At 38.8% G+C, this 23,377-nt stretch overlaps 2 protein-coding genes and 2 long non-coding RNA genes across 4 annotated transcripts; 2 read left to right on the plus strand and 2 right to left on the minus strand.

Annotated features, from left to right (window-relative positions):
* Positions 1–8,619: 8,619 nt before the first annotated feature.
* Positions 8,620–10,264, plus strand: cdkn2a/b (cyclin-dependent kinase inhibitor 2A/B (p15, inhibits CDK4)). Its single transcript, XM_077525163.1, has 2 exons — positions 8,620–8,962; positions 9,454–10,264. Exons 1-2 carry the CDS (start codon positions 8,837–8,839, stop codon positions 9,703–9,705), a joined length of 378 nt encoding a protein of 125 aa, XP_077381289.1. The 5' UTR covers positions 8,620–8,836; the 3' UTR covers positions 9,706–10,264.
* Positions 10,265–10,474: 210 nt separating this feature from the next.
* On the minus strand, positions 10,475–22,783 carry mtap (methylthioadenosine phosphorylase). The gene is made up of 8 exons (XM_077525162.1): positions 22,633–22,783; positions 22,179–22,265; positions 22,032–22,090; positions 21,096–21,263; positions 18,042–18,144; positions 13,792–14,031; positions 12,369–12,491; positions 10,475–11,215 (listed from the first exon to the last, which is right to left on the minus strand). The coding sequence occupies exons 1-8, from the start codon at positions 22,654–22,656 to the stop codon at positions 11,177–11,179; spliced, it is 843 nt and encodes a 280-aa protein (XP_077381288.1). The 5' UTR covers positions 22,657–22,783; the 3' UTR covers positions 10,475–11,176.
* LOC144020857 (uncharacterized) lies at positions 14,294–15,969 on the plus strand. Its single transcript, XR_013283987.1, has 3 exons — positions 14,294–14,672; positions 15,040–15,123; positions 15,205–15,969. It is a non-coding gene; the product is annotated as an uncharacterized LOC144020857 (long non-coding RNA).
* LOC144020856 (uncharacterized) lies at positions 15,402–17,286 on the minus strand. The gene is made up of 3 exons (XR_013283986.1): positions 16,989–17,286; positions 16,318–16,548; positions 15,402–16,043 (listed from the first exon to the last, which is right to left on the minus strand). It is a non-coding gene; the product is annotated as an uncharacterized LOC144020856 (long non-coding RNA).
* Positions 22,784–23,377: the final 594 nt, after the last annotated feature.

Below are 23,377 nucleotides of genomic sequence, written 5' to 3' on the forward strand. Positions count from 1 at the left end.
ATTTCAATGGGAAACAATTATTCGATTTATGAACAATTCAGGTTACAAACAGTCTCACACAACCAATTAAGTTCATAACTCAATGTTTCAACTGTAACTTTGAGAAGTTTGTCTTTTGAGGCCCAATTTTCCCAAGCATGTTTTAACTGAACTCCAAAATTGTAACCAATTATGTTGATTTTGGAGATCCCACTTTAAAAAACTGCATCTAGTATTTGCTTGCAGCGGGTGGTTGTTTTCCAAAAGTGGCCCGAGAAACCCCCCGAATCAAAATGCTCAGCACAGTCACACGCATTAACCCCAAGTGTGCGTGTGTGCACCTCTACGGTTCCATTACATGGGCCAGTGACTGCGCCGTTCCCCCTCCTGCAAGCTTCCCCCTGACGTCTCACATTGCCTGGAGGGGTGGTGTTGACGTGGGGTGGGGGTTTAGGCATGTCTGATCCCACCATCAACACCACCTCAACCTGCCACCTTCTACTCAACAGCTGATTTCGTCATCGCGCTTGTTATTGTTATCTTTCTAATTAGAGCAGTGACGCTCAATACATTCAAGTAGCTTCAAACGGGAGCTCGCACAAAACTGGTGAGCTGAGCACACAAGGACTCATGAGGCGTTCATGCAGTGCCCCCTGCAGGCAAAAACTGTTCCGTTCCACATGCAGTAATAATAACAGTGTAACGTGTCCAAAGTCCAACCTAAGAGGCATAAAGTAATCAAAGTGAAGTTATATCAAGGTCAGATGCTTTGTTGGTGCTGTTAAATTGGTTTATTATGTTGTTTTATTGGGTGTCATTTCCAGGTGTGGCATAATTATGATGATCCCGAAAGCAAAACTAAATATAAGCCCTGTTTTTTTTGTTTTTCTTTTGAATATTTCATTGTTAGAGACATGCTTTTGTTTTGCATATGCATTTGCTGCAAGTGTCAATGTTCATATAAATACTAAATTACAATTACAATTCATATTTTTTTAATTATACAATATAACTAAAAAAAAATATTTTCTCATAAATATACAGTATTACAGTAATTTTTTCTTATATGACCTTTTCTCTAAAATCTTTTTTTTTTTCAATATATATATGACTTTCTTTTTGTTTTAATACAATGGATATAAAAAGTCTTCACATCCCTGTTCAAATGCCACTAAAAATTAATTCAAATATTTTTTTCACCATTAGCATATCTTAAGGGGAAAAATAAAATAACAGTTGGAATTTGAACAGGGGTGTGTAGACTTGTTTCAACTGTATAAAACCTCATGGACTTTTTTCCCCTTGTTCTGTTGAAAATATAAAACATTTTTTCCTTACAAATTCTCAAAAAATGATCACAAGAACACAAATGTACTGAATATGCAAAATTATTATTTAAAAAAACAAAAACAAAACAATTCTTGTTTGATTAATTATATATGTGCATAGCTTCACAAACAAATGCATTAAACCAATAGCAAATTTAAGGTTTATACCACCAAAATCATTTTTAATGTTTCTTCAAAGGTTAAGACACCAGAAGGTAGAAACGATTTCACACGAATGATTTTTTTTTTTCCGTTCAATTCTATTTTTTTTTTTTGTCCGGTAATTTTCAAAAAAGATGTTTTACAAAGAGTACAAATTATAAAAGAACATGGCAACAACTTGTTTAATATCTAAAATTACTTATTAAAATTTACATAATTAAAAAAAAATTGAATTTAATGGTAATGGTGTGAAGTTCAATAAAATCGAAAGCATTTCAAGATGGGCGGTGGTCAATAAATGTGTTAAAAACTCAAAATAATAATTATTTTCCTATAAGAAGTAGGCTGTTAGGTAATCAATTATAAATGATAACGCAGCTCAATTAACTTTTTAATAATGCACAACGCACTTTCACACCACTCCAAATGACAAGCAGAATAATAAAAAAAAATTACGATAACAATAATAATAATCATTGTCATCATCATCATCATCATCCTCTCTCAGACAGTGTCAATCAAAACGTAAGGATTGAGCATCAACCATCCTGTGAGTTTTTATTTATGGCTTATAAGTAGCGGAGGAAGCGTAACTGTGATAAAACCCAACCATCAATCACCCATTTTATTCACCCAATGATGCGCTTCTGCTGTAAAAGCTTCATGTGATGTGAATAGCAATTTTTTTTTTTTGCCTTTTTCTTTCACCTCCTCCCACGCGCCTCCGACAGCGGACGTGACTAACTTTGGGCCGGAACCCATTGAGGGGAAGAGCTGATAGGATGTGAAGATGCCACAAACATGACATCCTCAAGCCTGCTGTTGGACAATAATCAAACGGGGAAAAGTTCAAGGGTCATCACAGATACAAGTCCATGTCTGTGTACATGAGGAGTAAGCACTATATTTAATTTTTTTTCATAGTGGTTGCGGAGCACAGTCCTGAAATTAGACAAATTTCCATGACTTTTTTGTCATATCTTAACTTCGGGTCCAATCTGTCCGTCTGTGATCGTACTCTGACTCATGAAAATGCTCCGATACTACGACACCTGATACTATTCCGTCCTTCCTGAGAGTGTGGTGTGCATTTTGCCCAATATCGTACAGTTCTTCAAGAACAGACAACGTGTGCTTGCTGTGTCTCCAGTCATTCAACCCCCCAATTCTTCACAAAATGCTGATAAACCTCCAATGTGCTTTTTATATAAAAAAAAACAGGGGTCCCCCCCCAAAAAAAAAAATAAATAAAAAAAAAATAAATTTATTCATCCGTTATTCTTATTTTACTTATTAAAGTGAAATTTAAAACAATATTTGTGTATAATATCAAATGTATTGGTACATTACCACAGAGAGGGAAATTGACTTTTTAATGGCTTGATTTGAAATAGTGGCCATCCGGCGTAGAGGGCAGATGCCCGGTGGGCCGGCCTGTTTTGGGGCCGATGTCGTGCTTTTTCATGATTATTTCATCCATCCATCCATCCATTTTCTTAACGAGGGGTGCTGGAGCCTATCTCAGCTGGCTCTGGGCAGTAGGCGGGGGACACCCCGGACTGGTTGTCAGCCAATCGCAGGGCACACAGAGACAAACAACCATCTTGTGTCCTCAGTACTGGGAGGCGGACGTGCTAACCACTCATCCACTGTGCCGCCCTCATGATTATTTTCCTACATTTGACCACAAAAGTCTGGCCCACAGAGCGGCACGGTTGTTGAGTGGTTAGCACATCCGCCTCCCAGTACTGAGGACTCGGGTTCGAGTCCAGGCTCCGGTCTTCCTGGGTAGAGTTTGCATGTTCTCTCCGTGCCTGCGTGGGTCTTCTCCGGGTACTCCAGTCTCCTCCCACATTCCAAAGACATGCATGGCAGGTTAATTGTACGTTCCGAATTGTCCCTAGCTGTGAGTGTGAGTGTGGATGGTTGTTTTGTCTCTGTGTGCCCTGTGATTGGCTGGCAATCAGTCCAGGGTGTCCCCTGCCTACTTCCCACAGCCAGCTGAGATAGGCTCCAGCAACCCCGTGCGACCCTTGTGAGGAATAAGCGGTCAAGAAAATGGATGGATACAGACTGGCCCAAAATTTGGAAGGACCAGTCCAGCAAACTGAAACATCATCGATTAACATCAGTGACAGAACTTCATGTGAGGCAAGACTGTCTGGGCCGATTTTTTTAGTTTTTTTTGTGCCAGTCCAACCCTGGTTGTGCCTCAGCAGCTTGGCTGGCGGAAGATCCTCCATTTTCAGGCAAAAGGTAAGCAGAGCTGCATTGGGTTTTATTTCAAACTAGTGCCACATAATTGATTGCTCACCAAAGATGCTAACATGTTTACAAGGTCATCATGAAGCCTCTTTGCCCCGCCTGTCGTTGTCATGGTAACAATATTCTCACTCCCCATTGGTCCAGCAGTATAGTGGGGTGAGCAGTGGCTGACGTGCATGAGACAGGACCATTTTATACTCATTTTTTATATACTGATTTTCCTCATTAGGACAATGAATTTATGAAAATATACAGAGCATGATTTAAAAAAATATAGCATTTATAATTACAGCGATATTAATGCTATTTTTGTTAGCTTGCCTATGTTGTTTTGCATTGTGTGTTAGCATTAATAGCCGGCAGTTTGGTTAAATACACTCTTTGGTTGGTTTTACAGTAAACTTCAACTCATACTTTTTTTGTATGTTGAAAAACTACAGTCGTCCTTTCCTTTCCTTGACAAGAACTGTAAATTAGCGCCAACATTGTTTATCTTTTCGCAAGTATGGACATAAAAGGTCGCTCCTCAGCTGTCGGTCAGTAGCAAACATTTCGCACATGACTTTTTTTTTTTTTTTTTTTTTCATTGAGGTTGTAATCCCGTTCCAAGCCACCTGTTTAAACTGCGTGGGCGCATGTTGAGAGTCGAGACGCCGGCGGTAATGACGGGATGATGTCACTGGTGGTTAATCATCGACCAGACGCAATGCAGATATGTAAAGGCGTCTTTTATTGCAGTTTCACCCTGCAGATAAAAATACAACATCAACTCCATTGTATGTTTGTTTTTTGTTTTAATATGGTTCACTTAGCAGCTTAAATATGATTGATGTGTTAAGTGAGCCAACGTAAACACTTTGCGGCTTGATTTTTTGTGTGTGCGTAGTCAACTTTGTATGGGGACGTGACGGACGTGGTCACCGCTGGCCGTGTGGGTGGATGGAGGCTGAACTGACATTTATTACGAGGAAGAGAAGGCCTTCCTCCCTCGCTCCCAACATTTTGCCGGAGATAGCTTGTGTCCTTCCGAAACACCCACACAAACACACAGTCTCTTTCGCCCACTCTTGCACACATACTCGGGTTATTAATTAAGACTTTGAATTTAAAAATATATACATAGCAGTCTACAGCGGCTTCGATGTGCTTTGTCCAAATCCTATTTCACCTAAGCCCCACTTTGCAAACACTGAGGTCACATCAGTCGCTCAAAAAAGGGGTCAGAAGTGTCCCGCAAGGACTGTGTTGTTGTGCAACTTCGGAGCAACGTAAGAACCCGTTTAGTAATTGTCGCCAGAGTGCGATGGGACACAAATAACATGTGGCATGTCGGCAGATGTGTGTGACAGGCCGGTGGGTGAGCGGGACAGAAGCTCTGCTGAGTTGACCTAACGTCCATGTGCTGTATGGCAAAGGAAGGGAATGAAACTTACAAAATATGATCGGGGGGGTTATCATATCGTCCTGACTACCAGGACAAAAAAAAATATTGTGCAATCGTGTTTATTTTGGTATTCCCCAATCTTTGTAAAGTAACTGGAATACTGCAAAAGAAATTTTTGAAAAAAAAAAAATATATATTATTTTTAAACTATGATGTGTCCACTACAGAGGACATGTTTTTAAAACTTAAATGCTTGGCTCAAATAGAGTTAAAATAATTCAAACAATACTTTAATGTGTTCTTAAGAGTCTTATAGAAAACATGCTAACAACATTTAAAGCCTAAATTTGTTCAATAAAAAAAAAAACGTTATACACTTACTTTTCCTCTTCCCTAAAAAGTGCTTGCACTGAGGAAAGCCATTTTCTTTTATGATGCAATCAAAGGTAGCAAAGCCCCACCCCTATAAATTTGGTATCATTGGAAAGCTCTGAATGTCCTCTATAGAGCACACAAGGAGTTAATAATTGGGTTTAAAAATGTCCACTAGAGAGGACAAATTTGAATTGCTGGTAGTCAGGAGGATAATATTAAAGTAGTAAAGTGATCATTTTATTGTAGCTGAGAAATTTTATAAAATCTCAGGATTCAAGTATGACATCACTAATATGTTGATTTCAAGATAAAGGAAAAAGTCAAATGATAAGATTTACATTTAAATGCTGAAAGAATAAAATTTAAATTTTGCAATACTAGAGTTATGATATAAATAAAAGACAAGCCCTAAAATTACACAGATGCCAAAATAATAATAAATCAATAAAACTGTGAATGTAACACTAAAGAAACGAACTAGTCATTAAAATGCAAAAAAACAAAAAACAAAAACACAAATATATTTGCAATTAAAAATGTGATATTTTGAAAGGAAAATCATTATTTCATAAATAATGGAATTTAAAAAAAAATATTATTAAAGTAATAAAATTACTAGAGTAAATTCCAAAATAAAGAAAACTCAAAGAAAGTCCAACTGTGACTTGAATAAAATTGTCCTTTCCATAAAAAATGATATTGTATGAGCAAATATTGAAGTTATTAAATAAAACATGTTGGAATATTGGGTAAGTGGTTAGCATGTCCGCCTCCTAGTAATGAGGACGCAAGATCGAGTCCAGGCTCCACCCTTCCTGGGTGGAGTTTGCATGTTCTCCCCGTGCCCGCGTGGGTCTTTTCCGGGTACTCCGGTCTCCTCCCACATTCCAAAGACATGCATGGCAGGTTAACTGGGCGCCCCGAATTGTCCCTAGGTGTGCTTGTGAGTGTGGATAGTTGTTCGTGATTGGCTGGCAACCAGTTTTAGGGTGTACCCTGCCTACTGCCCGATGCCAGCTGGGATAGGCTCCAACATCCCCGCGACTCTTGTGAGGAATAAGCGGTTAAGAAAATAGATGGACATTTTGGAATATTTGTACAGAATGTAATGTCACATTAGCATTACCATCATGCTTTTCAAAAATGTATAAGATTTCACTTGATGATGTCTTCTCACTCAGACTGTTTACTCACCCAAATTGAATATTGAAAAGAAAAAAAAAAAGCGTGTGATCGCTGTCATCATACACACACCTAACAAACGAGCACTCACGAAGGGGACTTCCAGAGACTTCCACCCACGCTCAACCTCCGTGGCGGCAGACTGCGAAGCCTTCAGACAAATTTGCATTCCTCAGGTTTGCTCACATGACCACACACGCACACACATATAGAGTATAGCACCCTATGCGGTCAACCCACCCACCACATACAGTAATCATTTGTGGCTGTATTTACACTCTTGGCCACTAGATGGTGACACACTATTACACTACTACTGTAACTCTGAAAGAAGAAGAATGAAAACAAATCAATCACTGTAGTGTTTGTGTGTAGAGTTGTGTGGGCTCAACTTGGTTTGCGTGTGAGCATCTAGTTGTGAGTTGTGGCCAACAGCAGATCCTTGCCGGTGTCCTCATTTTGTATCTTTGGGTTTGACCGTTTGCTCCATTCGATAAACTGCTGAAAGCGCATCAGCGACTGTGGCGCTCCTTGCCCACGTGCGAATTGTACAACCTTGGGGCCTCCACTTGTGTTGGCTATTGTCTTCCACAGAGACGGCATTGTCTTCACATGACATGGAGGCGGGCAAGAATTTCAGCCATTTCATCAACTCATCCATTGAGAAGGTGCTTTCACTCAAGTTTTGTACAGTTCACTTATTGTGTAATCTAGTGAGCAAAATTGAAACCGTAGGGGCCACTATAACCATCAAAACCAGTGTTATTGTTGTTACGTGTTGCATTATGGCCCTCAATTGAAGGCTGATGCCAAAGTCCATGTTAAATCCAGGATTAAAGTCCCCGCCCGGCAATGCTGCCCATCGGCGCAAAGTGCTGACCTATTAAATCACACACGTGGGCGCATTCCTGCTAAATTACCTCTCAAATGAGGTTAATTCGCCCGTTTAGTTTACAACCGATTCCATATGATAAGTGATGGCTTAATGATCACTTTGCAGAGTTGTAAAAGTCTCCTTGACTTTAGACATCCTCAAGATGGGATCCAGGTCGAAGAAATTTTACTTTGAAATGACAAGTGGAACTCATTTTAGCCGTGGGACAATACACACAGTTGAAATTCTGTTTTGCACGCTTTATTTTTAAGCCTGAAAAGTTATCAGTTTTATTTTTTATTTTTTTTTATTTGATTTAAAAACTCTACTTTTGAGTACAAATGTTGGTAATTTAATCAACTAAGAGGGTTTTTTCTTTTTTTTAAATGCCAACAGCCTCAAACATCCACAATATTTCCTTTATTTTCAGTTTCCTTCCTTTGTGGCAACCTACTTCTTCCTTAATAACCGTGTTACGCTTTTGTGGTTAAAATAAATAAATAATACAGTACCCTACAGTGTATTTTATGTGGAGCCTCATATACCGTTAAAGGGGTCACAGTTTTTCTGCCACAGTGCGTTGGATGTGTAGCGTTCAATTTTTTGGTGTATTGCGAGAAGTTACAACGATTTTATGTATTTATTTATTTACTTGTTTATTTATTTTACCACAATGTTCCATTTCAGTTCATTGTACCGTGAGCTTTTTGTTTGATCGAACATTTTTAATTGTCTATAAGATCAATGGGTGTGAATGTGAGTTTTTTGTTTTTTTAATATAATTGTTCATATTAATAATATTCCTGCTGCGCCGTTGCTACACGTGACAAGATTAAAAGATCTTCTCACATCACATGAACTGTGATAACAATCGCGTCTGTATGGATGTTCTTATTATTTTATTATTATTATTATTTTTAAACTGGAACCGAAAGCAAATACATTACTACTACAGCTCCTGACATGATGGGATTTTGTCTGACGGGTTTTACATTGTCACGCGGCTTACAACGCGGAAGCAAAACAAAAGTAAGGCGCATGCGCGAGAGCGTCAAACAAGGGCGATGACATCACCCATTCAACGCACAGAGAAACAAGCCCGGACACATTACTGTACTTTATGTGGTCTCATGTGACGGCAGCTCCACTTTACGAGGAAAGTTAGGACATAAACAATAACAACAACAACACGCGTGGATTGTCAAGACATTTTGTGTCCACTACCGCGGAGTACCTGTCAACTTGGGGAGCCGCCCGGCTGTGCAGGGGACCACCACGACGACGACGATGGGGACACTGGAGGATGAACTGACATCCGCGGCTGCCACGGGGAACACGGCCGCGGTGGAACGACTCCTGCGGGCAGGGGCGAACGTCAACGCCGCCAACCGGCTGGGTTACACCGCCTTGCAGGTCAGGACAACAGAGGCAACATCTCATCTTTTTCTTTAACCATGTGCACTTATTTTACAAAAACAAACCAAATAGAAAGTAATAATGACAATTATAATTTAAAAAAAAAAAAAAAAAGCATTATATGACGCGTATGCAGTGCTAACAAATGTAACAACCATAGTAGAAAATTCAAAATAATGAAATACAATGAATAAAATGATGTATAAGTGTGCGAGCAAGTTTCTCATTAAAAATACGTAAACAACACTCGATAAATGAGAAGTTTTGACGGCCTATAGAAAATAAAAATTCATGAAGACTTTAGTCGTAAAAAAAAAAAAAAAAAAAAAAAAAAAAAAAAACGCACCCGAAATTATTGTGGGGATTTAAAGAAAAATGAGTAAAAGTGCATCCGAACGACCCAACGAACACTATCGCCTGAATGAAAAGGTACAATAACGTTTATAAAAGCAGATTTATTTTTTTTTTTTCTGTGTTCAATTCCAAAGGTGATGATGATGGGCAGCACGCCGGTGGCCCAGCTGCTGCTGGAGGGGGGCGGCGACCCGAACGTGGCCGACGGCCGAACCGGGAGCACGCCGCTGCACGACGCGGCCCGGGCGGGCTTCGGAGACACCGCGAGGCTTCTGGTCCGCTTCGGCGCCTCTCCGCAGGCCAAAGATCACGCCAACTGTCGGCCCGTGGATGTGGCCCGGAAACACGGCCACGCCGACGCCGTGGCCTTCCTGGAGTCTCTGTGAAAAAGGACAGTTTGGAAAAGGGACTGCATGATGTCCCGACATTGAATTTATTTATGAAAGGTTTGGCGTTAAGGACACTTCCTTGACTTTTTTGGAACAAAATCCGGATTATGGATAGGAATAATGTTGGTACTTTCATTGGAATTTGAACCAGCCTCTTTTTTCTTTTTTAAATGTTATTTATTAGCTTATTTGGATTTTTACTTGAATCACTGTATAATCTAATTGAATAATGTCACTAAGATGATGCACTTTAACAGACAAAGCTTTATATTTGCAGAGAACAGCCCATAAACCATTACATTTTTGACACGTTGTCAGTTAATGTGTAAAGAAGAAAAACAGTGTTATATGGGAGTTATAATTCAGGGAATAACTAGCACTATATTTGCACAAATTATACCACCTTCCAAACACCGTTTGATTTCCATTTAGACTATTTCATCTTTTATTTTCCACAAAGTGCCTTTTAAGGCTACCATTTGTGTGTGTGTGCGTGTGCATACAGTGTACTGTACTGAATCAGCATGTAAGAAATAAAAGTGAATCGAAAACCTGTTTTAACACTCCCATTTAATGACTCCCTTTGGCGCATGTGTGTGAAAATGCAGTTTGATGTGCTCATACACTTGTGACAAGGGACAAAAGTCAACTGAAAGTGAATCATGGCGCCAATCACAGATTAAATGGAGCCTGTTGATTTACGGTTGTTTTTGAATGACCCACTTGAAAAAAAAAAAATGAAATTATGCAAGTAATACTAAAAACAATAGGTGCACCGAATTATTTATTGAGATCATTTTACAGCATTTTGTGTCTGTTGTCACAAAATGTCTATGATGTCACAATTTATAAAGCAAAAAAGTATCAATAGTCGTCTTTTTTTCCCTCCCTCTCGATTGGCTTACGGTAAGTAACGATAGATATGCAGGATCCATCCACTTTGAACATTCACTCAGATCTGAATGACTCATATGGTTCTGGCATGCAGCATTCGCACCTAATAATAATTTTCATTTATATAGCACCTTTCAAGCGACCCAAGGACACTTAACCGTGGGTTACAGTAAATTAATAGATGTGTGTATTCTTGATACAGCGTGCTTTGGTGAAAAGATGATTTTTTTAATTTATTTATTTTTTATGTAAAGTGAAACAGCATCACACATTTCAGGTAGGGCTACCGTTCCAAAAGTGGGGATGACTGTCAACAAAAGAAAAATAACTCAACATGTTCATTAAAAACAAGCCCATGTCAAAAACATGATATGTCTACAGCATACAAAAATAATATCTAAAGAAAATGTTCACTTAGTATCCGAGAGTGGGCGAAGTCCGAACTTGCGGAGATGTGAAACCACAAACTGTTCCGGGGATTAAATACAAATCACTTAAGATGACATGCTTGGTTTTCATTTTCAGTGGTGACAAACCCACGGCGGAGCCGAGCATCTTTTTCCTTTGTTGCGCTTCAATGTTTGGGCAACATTACTGCCGACTGGGCCATCGCCTGAGCAGAGCAAACAAATCATCATCATCATCATCATCGTCTGCATTGACACAAAGGCGGATGCATATGCAAAACATTGTTCAAATAAGGATGTCACTCCAAGTCAGAGTATTCTTCATGCTGGAACGTCATTGTGCAGCCAGCATACATTCAACTATAGCTACACTTGCAAAATGTTTACTTTTAATGCTTTTATAAAGATCATAATGATTAGTTTTGGTAGTATTTCTTTCACAATACGGTTATTAGTGTTATGCTCTGCATAATATACTGCGGGGTAGGGCTGGGCAATTATGGGAAGAAAAAAAAAATCACAATTACGTTTAATTGATATGGAAATCACGGTTTAAAACAGGATTATTCATTTTATTCAAAATTTCATATTTACTCAAGTATCAATAACTTAACTCATATATAATTTCAAGTACAATTAGAAAAATAAACTATATTAGTATCAAAATACAATAATAATAATAATAATAATAAATGATAGTAATAAAAATAAATAATGGATGTTCTTGCTGTGTGCACCATGACCTCTTAGGGGCAGTGTGGTGCCATGGAGGGACATGCTTACATTAAGATAAAAAGAGTAGAAGAAGAAAGTCATGATTGAACTTTATTAATATCACTTGTTTTTCATATTTTGGGAAGAATATATTATTTTTGTCCATTGCTATATTGCCTGTCTTTAAGTGTTGTTACCACATTTGTGTTTGAATATTTGAAATATTGCTCCTAACATATATCTCCTATTGCGATGCTAATTTTCTATTAGCCCACCAATAGGATTTTACCTTGACTTTAGCATTAGCACTGGCAATGTTGCTCAAACAAATGTTGACTTGTATTTATATAATTTGTGATTTTTTGTTTTGTTTATTGAGTGTATAATTTTACAGTCATCTCCCACTGTGGTGTCATTCAACAACTTAAAGCAAATTCTTCTATTATAATGTTTGCATGATTGTGAGAAGGCAATTAATCACTCAGCCATACTGAGAAGTGTTCCAAAATAATGACTGCAAAATTTTGAGGCAGAGATTTGGTTTTGAAGCAGCAATAATTTGCGATTCCTGCGACCCTAACTGATCGTCATCAAATATCTATTGGCTCAAGACGAGCACTGCTCCAACAATCACCATCGCCTTACTTTCAAGGAGGATATGGTCTGGCTCCAGTCCATCTGGCTGATCTGAGGTATGACGGTCAGCAGGATGCTGCTGGCTTTGTTGGCGTTCTCCTTCATGGTCTTCATCACGTTGTCCACGCACACCTGCAGAGCGGCAGGACACGTGTCACACAATAAACAGTATGACGCAATTTTCTTTTGCAATTGACAATCATTGTTTTGAAAAAATGATTTGTTCACGACAGAGATTTCACAGGTGACAAATACGCGTCAGTCCCGGCGTTTTCCTTCAAGTATCATTATGTCGAACTTCCTGTGGCGCGAGAGCATAAACAGAGTGAGAGTGATTACTTTTATGAGTGTGATGATTGCCACGGAGGCATGCGGCGGCTTTCGCAGGTCGGTGATAACGCAGCGGCTTCGCCACGCGTGGGCGACTTTCATCGATCCAACCCGGCTCCGCTTCCGAAGTTCCTGCCGCTTGACCTCTTTCTGTCCCTGTTACAGAGCTCTCGCCACATCCTTCCGCCCGCGCCGGCTTTACAACTACCTCCTGACAACATCCCCCCGCCACCGGTTGTCCCCCCCCAACCACCACCACCCTCGGGCTGCTCAACTGCCAGCCTCCGGTGTGAGCCCTGCCAGAGAAGGTTGACTCATAATGACTCATGAGTTTCACTGTCTTCATCCTGGCAAACAGCATGAGGCCAAGCCATTCAGTGTGCGACAAACAAACGCAGTGAAAGGTGAATCGAGGTCACGGCGAGGGAAGCGGCGGTCCCTCTGTACTCTCTGAGCAGCTCTGCTGCAAATAAGACAAAATCTGCAAGTAATTTGACTCATCACAGAAAAAAAAAAAAAGAACATAATTACCTATGGATGCTAGGGATGTAACGATATCCAAATGTCACGATACGATATCACAATATGAAGCTCACGATACGATAATTATCACGATATGGGGGGTGTCACAATATTGTAAAAAAAAGAAATGAGCTCATGCTAAAAAAAAAAAAGCACAATATTGTGCTTTTGTATGTAACATCAATGTTATTATTATTATTATTATTATTATTATTATTATTATTATTATTATTAATAAGTTATGTTGTTAATGCACGCACCCATTGAATTCATATTGATTTGCTTCACAGGCATATTATTCATCCCCTTCATCTGACGATTAGTGTTGATTTTAAACATAAAAGGGCCAAAACATCCCTAATGAAAATTAAATGGCACTAAAAACTAGCCACCAGAGGGTGCTAGAACTGCACAAATGGAAATCAACCGGACTTTTTTTTTTTAACATATGCGCTGCATTTAAATATCGTGACCATGATGACGACGATATTGTGGCAGTTTTAATATCACGATACCGCGCTTATAGTTAATCAACCAACCGCCTCTCACGATAACACAAGCCATAAAAATGACGACTCACCGCCTCCTCGTGCTCCTTCCAGCAGTCGTAATCCGTCGCCATGGCGATGCTGGCGTAGCACAAACCCGCCTCCTTGGCGAGGACCACCTCGGGCACCGTGGTCATGTTGATGACGTCGGCGCCCCACTGGCGGAACATCAGGCTCTCGGCCCGCGACGAGAAGCGGGGCCCCTCGATGCTCAGCATGGTGCCCCTCGCGTGGCACTTGATGCCGAGGGTGCGCGCCACCTCCACCAGCAACTGTGAGGAAGCAATCGGGGCGCAAATATTTTGAAAAATAATCCAATTGCAATTTTATTTTCCCATCAATATTGTGATTTAATATCTTAATATTTTTTGAAGGTCAATTTTCCCCAGGTTATTTTTGTATTTTTATTTATTTATGTATTTATTTATTTAACAAACAAGGAATCAATCCATCTGTATAACAAAATCACATTTATTAAAAATACATATTTTGGTCTTATAGGTCGCTTGCACATCGTAATGCATCATGGGAGTTTTTCCTTCGGGCGCCATATTGGGTGTCCGCCGGTTCACAAGGTACACTCGCGAGTTACACGGTAGAGCTTATCAACCTGATGTAATTTTCGCAGTATTTTCACGATTTACCGGAAGATCAAAAACAACGATACAGGCAGAAGGTGTCTCTGTGTGGCGGGATTGATCCTAATTACGTCCTGACCAAGGGTGATTTTTTTTTTGACGGAGAAAGCTTGCTGGCCAAATGTGACATCTCTGGACATCTTTCCCTACCTCGTGTTCACAACATGCTCCATAACACGCCAACAAATCCCTGGAGGCTTACAATTATTTTGTAAGCGGGTGGATACAGAGTGTAAACTTTAACATCGCATCAGAAGAAACGGTTGCTGTTGCACGTAAGTAAACCACATGGTGTTGGTAATTCTGCACACAAAAATGTTGATTTGTTCTCAGGCTTCCTGTTATCATTGTGTTTACATGCACAGCTAGGTTTACCTGATGTGGTTTTTCTAATAATTTTATAACAGGCAAATATGGCAGAGCGTATAAGAATAAAAAGTAACTGCACAGCCTCCCCGTGGCTTAATTAAATTTAATGCTACCCTTTCACTAGTTACATGTTACTTAATCAACTTATTCTAAATGGTTAAGGTTAACCACTATCAGAGGACGTATTTTTAGTTTCAGTTTCCAGTACAATAAAACGTGTTCATGGTAACTACTGAGCATACTGACAGCTTTTCTTATGATCTCACGGTTAAGGAGGCTGTCACAACACCCAATTTCTGTCTGGTGCCAGATGGCAACAATTCCCATCACTTGTCACAACACCAATAGTATTACCAGGTATGTATGGCTTTACTTTTTGTAGTTTCTTATTTAATTCTATGTTTCATATTTTCATTACAATGTTTGTAATATTTTCAGATTCAGGCACAGATGAGTTTAACTGGACGGACTTCTGCGACTTTGTGGTGTGGACAAAGTGTGATTGAGCGAGTCCACCCAGATCGCTCGTTTTGGCCAGCTGGAAAAGCCAGAGGTTTTTCCCCCCCAAAGTCCCCTCCTTACCTGAACTGCTCGGGAGAGCATTTACTAGATCAGCAGTGGACTTCCAGTGTTCCTGCTCAGCCGCTGTCACCTACCACTTGCTCATGTACTTCAAAGATGCGGAATAAAGTAGTTTTTTGTGCTGCAGCAGATTGTAAAATCAAATGATATCACTTGAAGTGTGCCAATCTAGACTGCCAAAAGGACAGTGGTTTTGTGGCAAGTGTGAAACAAGGATTATTGGGAAAACTGTAACACAGTACTGGTACTTGTCTTACATTAAACAAATTTAAAAGAGAGCAACTTTTTCCTCTGTACATAGCATAATGAAAGTCATTGCGTACCCCATCAACATTACATCATACCGTCATCTCAGGATGGTAGGCACCTGTGCTAAAATAAACTACATTAATTAACAGTTCAATTTTTAACTCTGAAATTACTACATCTAATAATTATTCACTTCATTTTTTGTGCTTTTAGAAATAATAGAGATTTATGCCATTACTTTAAGAGGGACCATATTGCACATTGAGTCAAATCCTGTCATTTGTATTATGTATAGCTTTGTAAACAAACCCAACAATAGAATTTGTATAAACGCTGCCTTTATTAGCGCCAAACAAAAAGTCGCATGTTGTCCTCCTCCAATGCTTTGATGCTCGTCTTCGTTTCCATCATGTCATTGACAATCAAGTCGGTGTGGCATGAGATCCCTAAAGAAAAAAATAAAGAAAAAAATCACAAAAAAATACGGTACCAGTAATAGGTTTAATATAGTAAAGTAGTATAGTTTTTTTGTCAGTGTAAAAGAAATGTACACATTTTGTTGCATTTTTTAATGTATGAACATTGCTACAGGCAAATACTTATTTCTATAAACACTTCCAAATGTCTCTAAAATATAAGGTGCGTGTACACACACAAACATAAACACATACATTCACTCATGCATACAATATATCATGTAATGAATTCTGAGTGGCATACCAGAGTCAATGATGTCAGCAGTACTTGAGGGTACAGGTTACTGGAGCCATCTGGCTGCATAACTGCAACAATCTCTGCCACTTCGAGTCGTCTTTTCTTTGCTTGTCTCTCCTGTGCACGTTCATATCTTGGCACCGACTGGGCTGAGACATAGATGTTGTAACTTGGGACCCAACTTTAATGTTGGAGCCCAGTCGGGATGATTGGACAGAAAAACGGGCGCAAGGCGACCTGTTAAAATAAACAAATATATAAACAAATAAAATATGGAAAGACTGGTTATTTTACCGCAGTAGGGTGGCCGTGAATAAGTTCTTTAGCATGATGTGTAGGCTACCGGGGGTCTGTTTTCTTGCATCACCCCCGGGGGTCTGTTTTCTTGCATCAGCCCCTTCTGTCTCTTTTTTTTCCAAGTTTACATTTTGCCACCAAAAAACATGTTATCTGCATTAAAAGCCCAAGACTAATCAATCCAATTTCAGCAGTAAACACTTTGCACTGGCACTACTTGAGTGAAAATGTTCGATGTTAGCTTTCGGCTAACGTCCGCTAGCCAGCTTGTACTACCGAACTTGCTTGCTCATGAATCCAAAACATAAGCAACTTGCCCATATATGGGCGGTCGAAACGTTATTAATCCTCATGCATTAAATAAAGGTAAACAAGCTTACCGCTCACAAAGTGATCGCTGCACACACGAGCCCAAAGTAACGACTTCCCTCCGGAGTCCGCACTCCTCTGTCTCCAGGCCCTGGTTCCTAATTATTTTCGGAATTCGGAAAAAAGACCGACCATTTTCCCCCTTGGCTTTGTTCGAACAGCCAACGATGCAGCAACAATGTACCATTTTAAACGCAGAAAACAAACGTGATAGATACGTGTTAGACCGAATCGCTACGTAAATGGAGGCCACCCAGCATGGCGACTACGAGAAATCCGAGGCGGAAGTGACGACATGTGCAAGCGACCTATAGGTTAGATTTACACTTTAAAAAAAAAGGCACATGAACCACAAATTAATATGAAAGAGAATATATATATTATATATATATATATATATATATATATTAGGGGTGTGAATTGCCTAGTACCTGACGATTCGATTCGTATCACGATTCACAGGTCACGATTCGATTCGATACCGATTAATCCCGATACGAATTTATAAGTCGATTGTTGCGATTTTTTTTCATTCAAATTTAGAAAATACTAATCAGTAAGCTTGTAGACTGTAAGATTTATATGAAAATGTATTATTTATTTATCTGAAATTTCAGTCTTATAGAGGTTGTAATCTGTTTCATGTTTGAACAGCATTAAAATAAAATATTAAGGCTTAATGTTCCGTTCATATAACATTCGTCCATGCTCAAGGTGTGAATCCTAACCCGAAGTCAGACGTTTTGTTGAATATTTTTCCATTAAAAATAGAAGTTTAAAAATCGATTCACACACACACAAAAAAAAAAAAAAAAAAAGGCAATGATGATAAGACGTTGAATCGGTAAGACTACCGAATGAACAATTCTGAGCTCTTAAAAAAAAAAAAAAAATCGATTTTTTTTTTTATTGAATCGATTCGAGAATCGCGCGATGTAGTATCGCGATATATCGCCGAATCGATTTTTTTTAACACCCCTTAATATATATAATGAAGCATTTTATTATTATTCAAAGCAAACATGGTGAAGCAGCATTTCACTGTTATGCATTTGTGTGCTCACCTCTCTGGTCTTGTTGCAGAAAGGCTCAGCCATGGGACTGTGACACACACCTGGAGGACTGGTCGGCCGGCCGTCGTAAAAAGTTTGCGCTCTCTTTGTAGTCCTAAAAGCACACTTTTATATTGTTTATGTCAATTAGAATAACCTTGCTTACAAAAAAACGGCAATCCCATAAAAAGGGGGGGAAAAAATGACAGCTCGTAGATGGAAAAACTCCAGAGTTGGGGCATTTCTTGGTCCAACTCTTTGTGGTTCACAGTCACTATTTTGCAGCTTTGCCATGAAACCTCATTTCAGCTACTCACTGGATTTATTGATTTTTTAATTAATTAATTAATTAATTAATTAACTCTTTGACCGCCAAAAACGTTTAATAAAGATCAGTAAAATCACGACATATATTGCCTTAAACGTTAAATAACATCATTTAAAAAAAAATATATATTCTCAGTGCAACGTCTAAGTGCAGCGCTGCCTCGTCAATGGGTTGTGGAATCTAAAACACCCTAAACCATGGCCAGCAGATGGAAGCATTGTATCCATTTTCGTCAATGATCACGGCCTCTGTCATATCAAAGTTTTTCTTTAATAACGTGTGGCAGTAAAAGAGTTAATTAATTTATTTATTTATTTTAACCAATTTGTGCTTTTCGGGACACATTTTTTAACTTTTTCTGAAAGCCCTAAAATGCCACAACATGTGACTCATTTACTAAGACATCAGTAACCCGTGTCAAGGAAGCAAATGACGTGAAACATCTTGACGGTTTAATGTCTCTTTGTTAGGGAGGAGGTTAACCTGGGTAGTTTTACGAAAGATACGAACAGTTTTTGCTCTGCTTGGTGGTATGTGTTTCAGGATCATAGTCTGTGGTACCGTTACAGTTTTAGATGCGATGATCAGAGATGGACGGCGCTGCTGGATAGCGCGCGAAAAAAAAAAAAAAAAAAAGCACAGGTGACTTAGTACTTTATTAATTGGGGGAGGGGCGGTTAGTCTTTTTGGTGCTACCACACGTCACGATCAAGAGTACAACTCCGTACTTCAAGTCCACGGCATACAATACACTAATACAGCAAAACGAAAAAGGGCTGCTTACACCATAGGCAAAACAAAAACAAAGTGGCGCCACCTTGTGGTGCGGTGCCATACGATGGATTGTTACACTATGTTTGTTGTTGTTGTTGTTGTTGTTGTTATGCTATCTGCATAAGGGCTAGTTCGGTATGGTTTTCTTTTCAAAATAATTCCAGAAAGTTTGTGGTTTATTTCAAGCCCATCCCTCCATTTACTAGTGTGCTCCTCCTCATTAGGGTCACGAGTGAGCTTCAGCCTATCTGAGTGGACTTTTGGTTAAAAAGTGGGGTACACCCTGGACTCGTTGGCAGCCAATGACAGCCAGGGTACATTTAGACAAATAACCATTCACAATCACATTCTTCACTGAACTTAAATTTTTTTATTTTTTTATTTTATTTTTATTTTATTTTTTTTTGGGGGGGGGGGGATGCAAGAGAAAGTATATTTATATACTAATTTATGTATATTCGCATATAAAAGATCATGTCTTCTTCTTTTACCTGAGCCACATCCTTGCAACGGTTTCAAGGAAATTGGCATGGCAGTTTTGTTTTGCATAATCACGTGAACAAACAAAACAAAACAAACAAGAAAAATAGTCACTGAAACGTCCAAGTTCTTGACAGATGCGATAATGTCAAAAGTCTCAAAACGAAAGAAAACGATTCCAAGAAAACATAACCTAACATGTCATGTTATTCTCTCGACTCGTTCCACTTAAAAATGTACCGTTCCTGAATCGCATCGTCATCCATGTGTCAAGATACATATCAAATCTTTTTTCTTTTTTTTTTTCAAAATGCCCACCCCATATATACTATCAAAATAAACAATAAATAATATCTTACAATATAGTGTTGCACCAGTACTTGTCAAATTACAGAATTATTCAGAACTTTAAAAATTAAAAAGCAGCAACAACTAATTGCACACACTTGATCCATTATGTTCGTTTTGGACCATCGTGAATAAGGACAACAATAATAAAGAATTTCAAACATCCACGGGAACCACATTTATGTAACAATGCGCGACAAATGCGGAAGTGACTCGGTAAAAAAAACACTCACTAAACTGTAAGTGTGTGACACAAGTGTTCAAATCTGGTGGGTGGAGCCACACAAAATAAGCACACATGATGATTTCTTTTGTGGCACATGCCTGAGTAGGATGATCAAAGTGGATATTAACATATTTTCTACAGACTTTGTGCGGTCAGCTAATAAGGAAAACAAATTTCACAAGTACATATTTCTTCCAACAGGTCCAACTTGTTCTCAAAAAGATGTTGGATGCTGCCCCCCCATTGACTCAGGTTTAATATGTGAAGGATTTTGCATTGTTACACAAGCTCAAAAGGCTATCATTAATTAAAAAAAATAAAATAAAAATCTAACCTGCAGCAAATTTGTAAAAAAAAAAAAAAAGTGTCATTTCGAAGTAAAAAAAAATTAATAAAATAATTTCTATGCATTGAGTAGTCTGTAAAAAAAAAAAAAAGTAAAAGTCATACGAGAAACGTGAGACGAGCAGGAAGAAAAGTTCCCAAACATTTAGAGAAATCCCTCCGTAGTAAACTTCCTGGCATTCGTCATCTCGCCTGAGGTGCAAAATGTCATATTGTTTACATTTTTTCTTAAATGCTCACTGTTGACACTGAAAAAGCGTCAAGCAGGTGCGACACCCGTTCCGCTGATGGAAGTCAAGTGGATTGTAAAACGAACCATTGCTTTTGAAAAAAAAAAAAAAAAAAAAAAGTATCAAGCACGACAAGTTCCTTCCTGCACCACCTTAATCATATGCTAACGTGAATCATGTCACCGATATGTGTGGGAACACGCTTGACGTATGACGGACATCCCATGAAACCATTCACATTCACCCCCCCCAAAAAAAAAATTACAAAAATTTAGGTAGCTCTTTATTTAGTTCATTTTAGCATGCGGATTTTGACCGGCTCATCACCAGCTTACCGGTCGATGAATTGATCTATGATGACGATGTCGCCAGGCTGGATCTCCTCTCGCAGAGATCCGCACGCCGTGGTGGCCAGCAGATGTGTGCAGCCCTCCTCCCTCAGCGCCCAGATGTTGGCCTGGTAGTTGACGTTTGATGGCATGATGGTGTGTTGCCTCCCATGCCTGAAAAGACCCAAGAAGCAGGATGGCACACATGTACTGAACGGTACTGATGCAGATATACAGTCCCTCACTTTTCTTCTGGTGATACGTTATTTGTAATGGCTGGTTACAAATGTCACAAATGAAAATTTGCAATAGAGTGAATCTGTAATGAATATCACTGCCATTTTGCTTTTTCTATGAGCAAAGGGGGAAAACAGCTAAAATCTCATGCAAAACAATCAGTGCCAATGTACAGTTAATTTGTATAACACATTTACTATTGTTTTGAACTTTTTTTCTAAAAATATTTGTTTTTAATTGTATTTAATTAGAATTTTATTTTAAACATGTTATTACATTAATTCATTACATAAACATTTATAAATACAAAATTTATTCAAATCATTATTTAAGGACAGCTTGTTTTTTGTACATTTGTGTGCAGTGGTAATTTTTAAACTGCATAATGTTAAAGTGAATTTAAACAACATTAAACATACATTGGAACTAAAACCTCTACCCCCACCCCCTTTTTTTATAATGAAAATTTGGGTCTACTAAGCCGTAGTCTCACATTGGTTATGATGATGGTATTTGTGTAGTCATGTAATTTGTTTTTAGGTGTTACTTGAGGTTAAAACAGCCAGAGAAACACTCAATTAAACAACTGTTTTAGTAAAAGAGGTGGCGGGTACAGCTGACAGTTCCATTAAGAGTCACAAGATGGTGCTATTACATTTTAATTTACTCACTATTACATTATTCTATTAAATAGATGGGTCTTACCTTGCCAGGAGGACACATTCAACATTTTTTATTTTCCCCAATATCAAGGCATCTGATGGCTGTTAACAAAACAACATTTATAGTTAAGACATGAGAGTTTATGTGTAAAGGTTATGTAAAGGTTAGAATGTCGAGCACACAACGAACCTTTCCATACGGTGTGTCAACATATCGTTCAGTTCTTCCCTCCAGTATATCAGGATCGTCCAAACCCGAGCCGCCAATTATTCCAATCTGCGAGGTTCGTGCGATAAATTAGATACAAATACATCAAGAAAAATGATTGCATGCTGAGTCCTGATGCTCGGCATACTTTTAGTTTGAAAAGTTGGCGTGACGTGAGAGAGTCGAGATAGGAGCGTCCTCGTGCGAGTGCAATGCTAACAATGACGCGTATATTACTCTTAAAATTCAAATAAAAAGCACGAGTTTTAAAAAAAAAATGCCTCCAAAACATGTTAGCTTGCCTCAGCTGTTATGTCTCATGAGTGATGAAAAGCCTCATCTTTAGCAATGTTGCTTACTGCTGCTAGCGAGGTTATCAACGATTAAATATAAAATAAATTAGTGTATTGATTTAGTTTATGTTTTTTTTCTTTACCTTAATGGGTGCCGAAGAGGACATGACGTCACTGGTTAACTATTTACAATATTAGAGCAAATTGCGAGGTGAGCAACTTGAAGCTACTGCAGGACTTGCTGGGAAAAGACACTCGACATCTCTCTTCCTTCCTGGTTATAATACGGGCCCTTCAAAGTAAAAGCATGAAACTTCCACACAAACACCAGCGGTGGGAACCGTAATGGCTGGTTAATTTTCTCTCTCCTCACTCACACTGTACATTCCCGAGCCAATGTTTACCTATAAAAGTCTGACTAAGACCTATACCTATTTTGGCTCTCTGTTCACCAGCCACATTCTCCGTTCCAGTTGAGTTTATAAACGACATTATCCAAAGTTTAAACTTCTTTTCTGTTAAATTTTCTGGCCCATACTGAAACACCACAACAAATAAATCTAACCTCATACTTCTCAATATCATTAAAAACATTAGTGAGACTACATAAATGCTGAACTCGTGTCACATTTCACAGGCTGTCTATGCACTTGTGCTTTTATTTTTTGTTTACTCGTCTGCCACCGTGCGGCTCGGCCTTGCCAATATGTTGTCAATTTTGATGAATGTTTAAAAAAAAAAAAAAAAAAAAAAAAAAAAAAGGCAAATAAAACAAGTCCGAATTTCAACCCTAAATCTCAAAACTGTGACATGCCGAGTACAAGCCCGTGATGATGCCCTTACCAGTGCAGTGATTTTAAACCTCTTTTGACTTTAAGCATAATACAT

Source organism: Festucalex cinctus, chromosome 6 (genome assembly GCF_051991245.1).
Source record: "Festucalex cinctus isolate MCC-2025b chromosome 6, RoL_Fcin_1.0, whole genome shotgun sequence".
Taxonomy (NCBI): domain Eukaryota; kingdom Metazoa; phylum Chordata; class Actinopteri; order Syngnathiformes; family Syngnathidae; genus Festucalex; species Festucalex cinctus.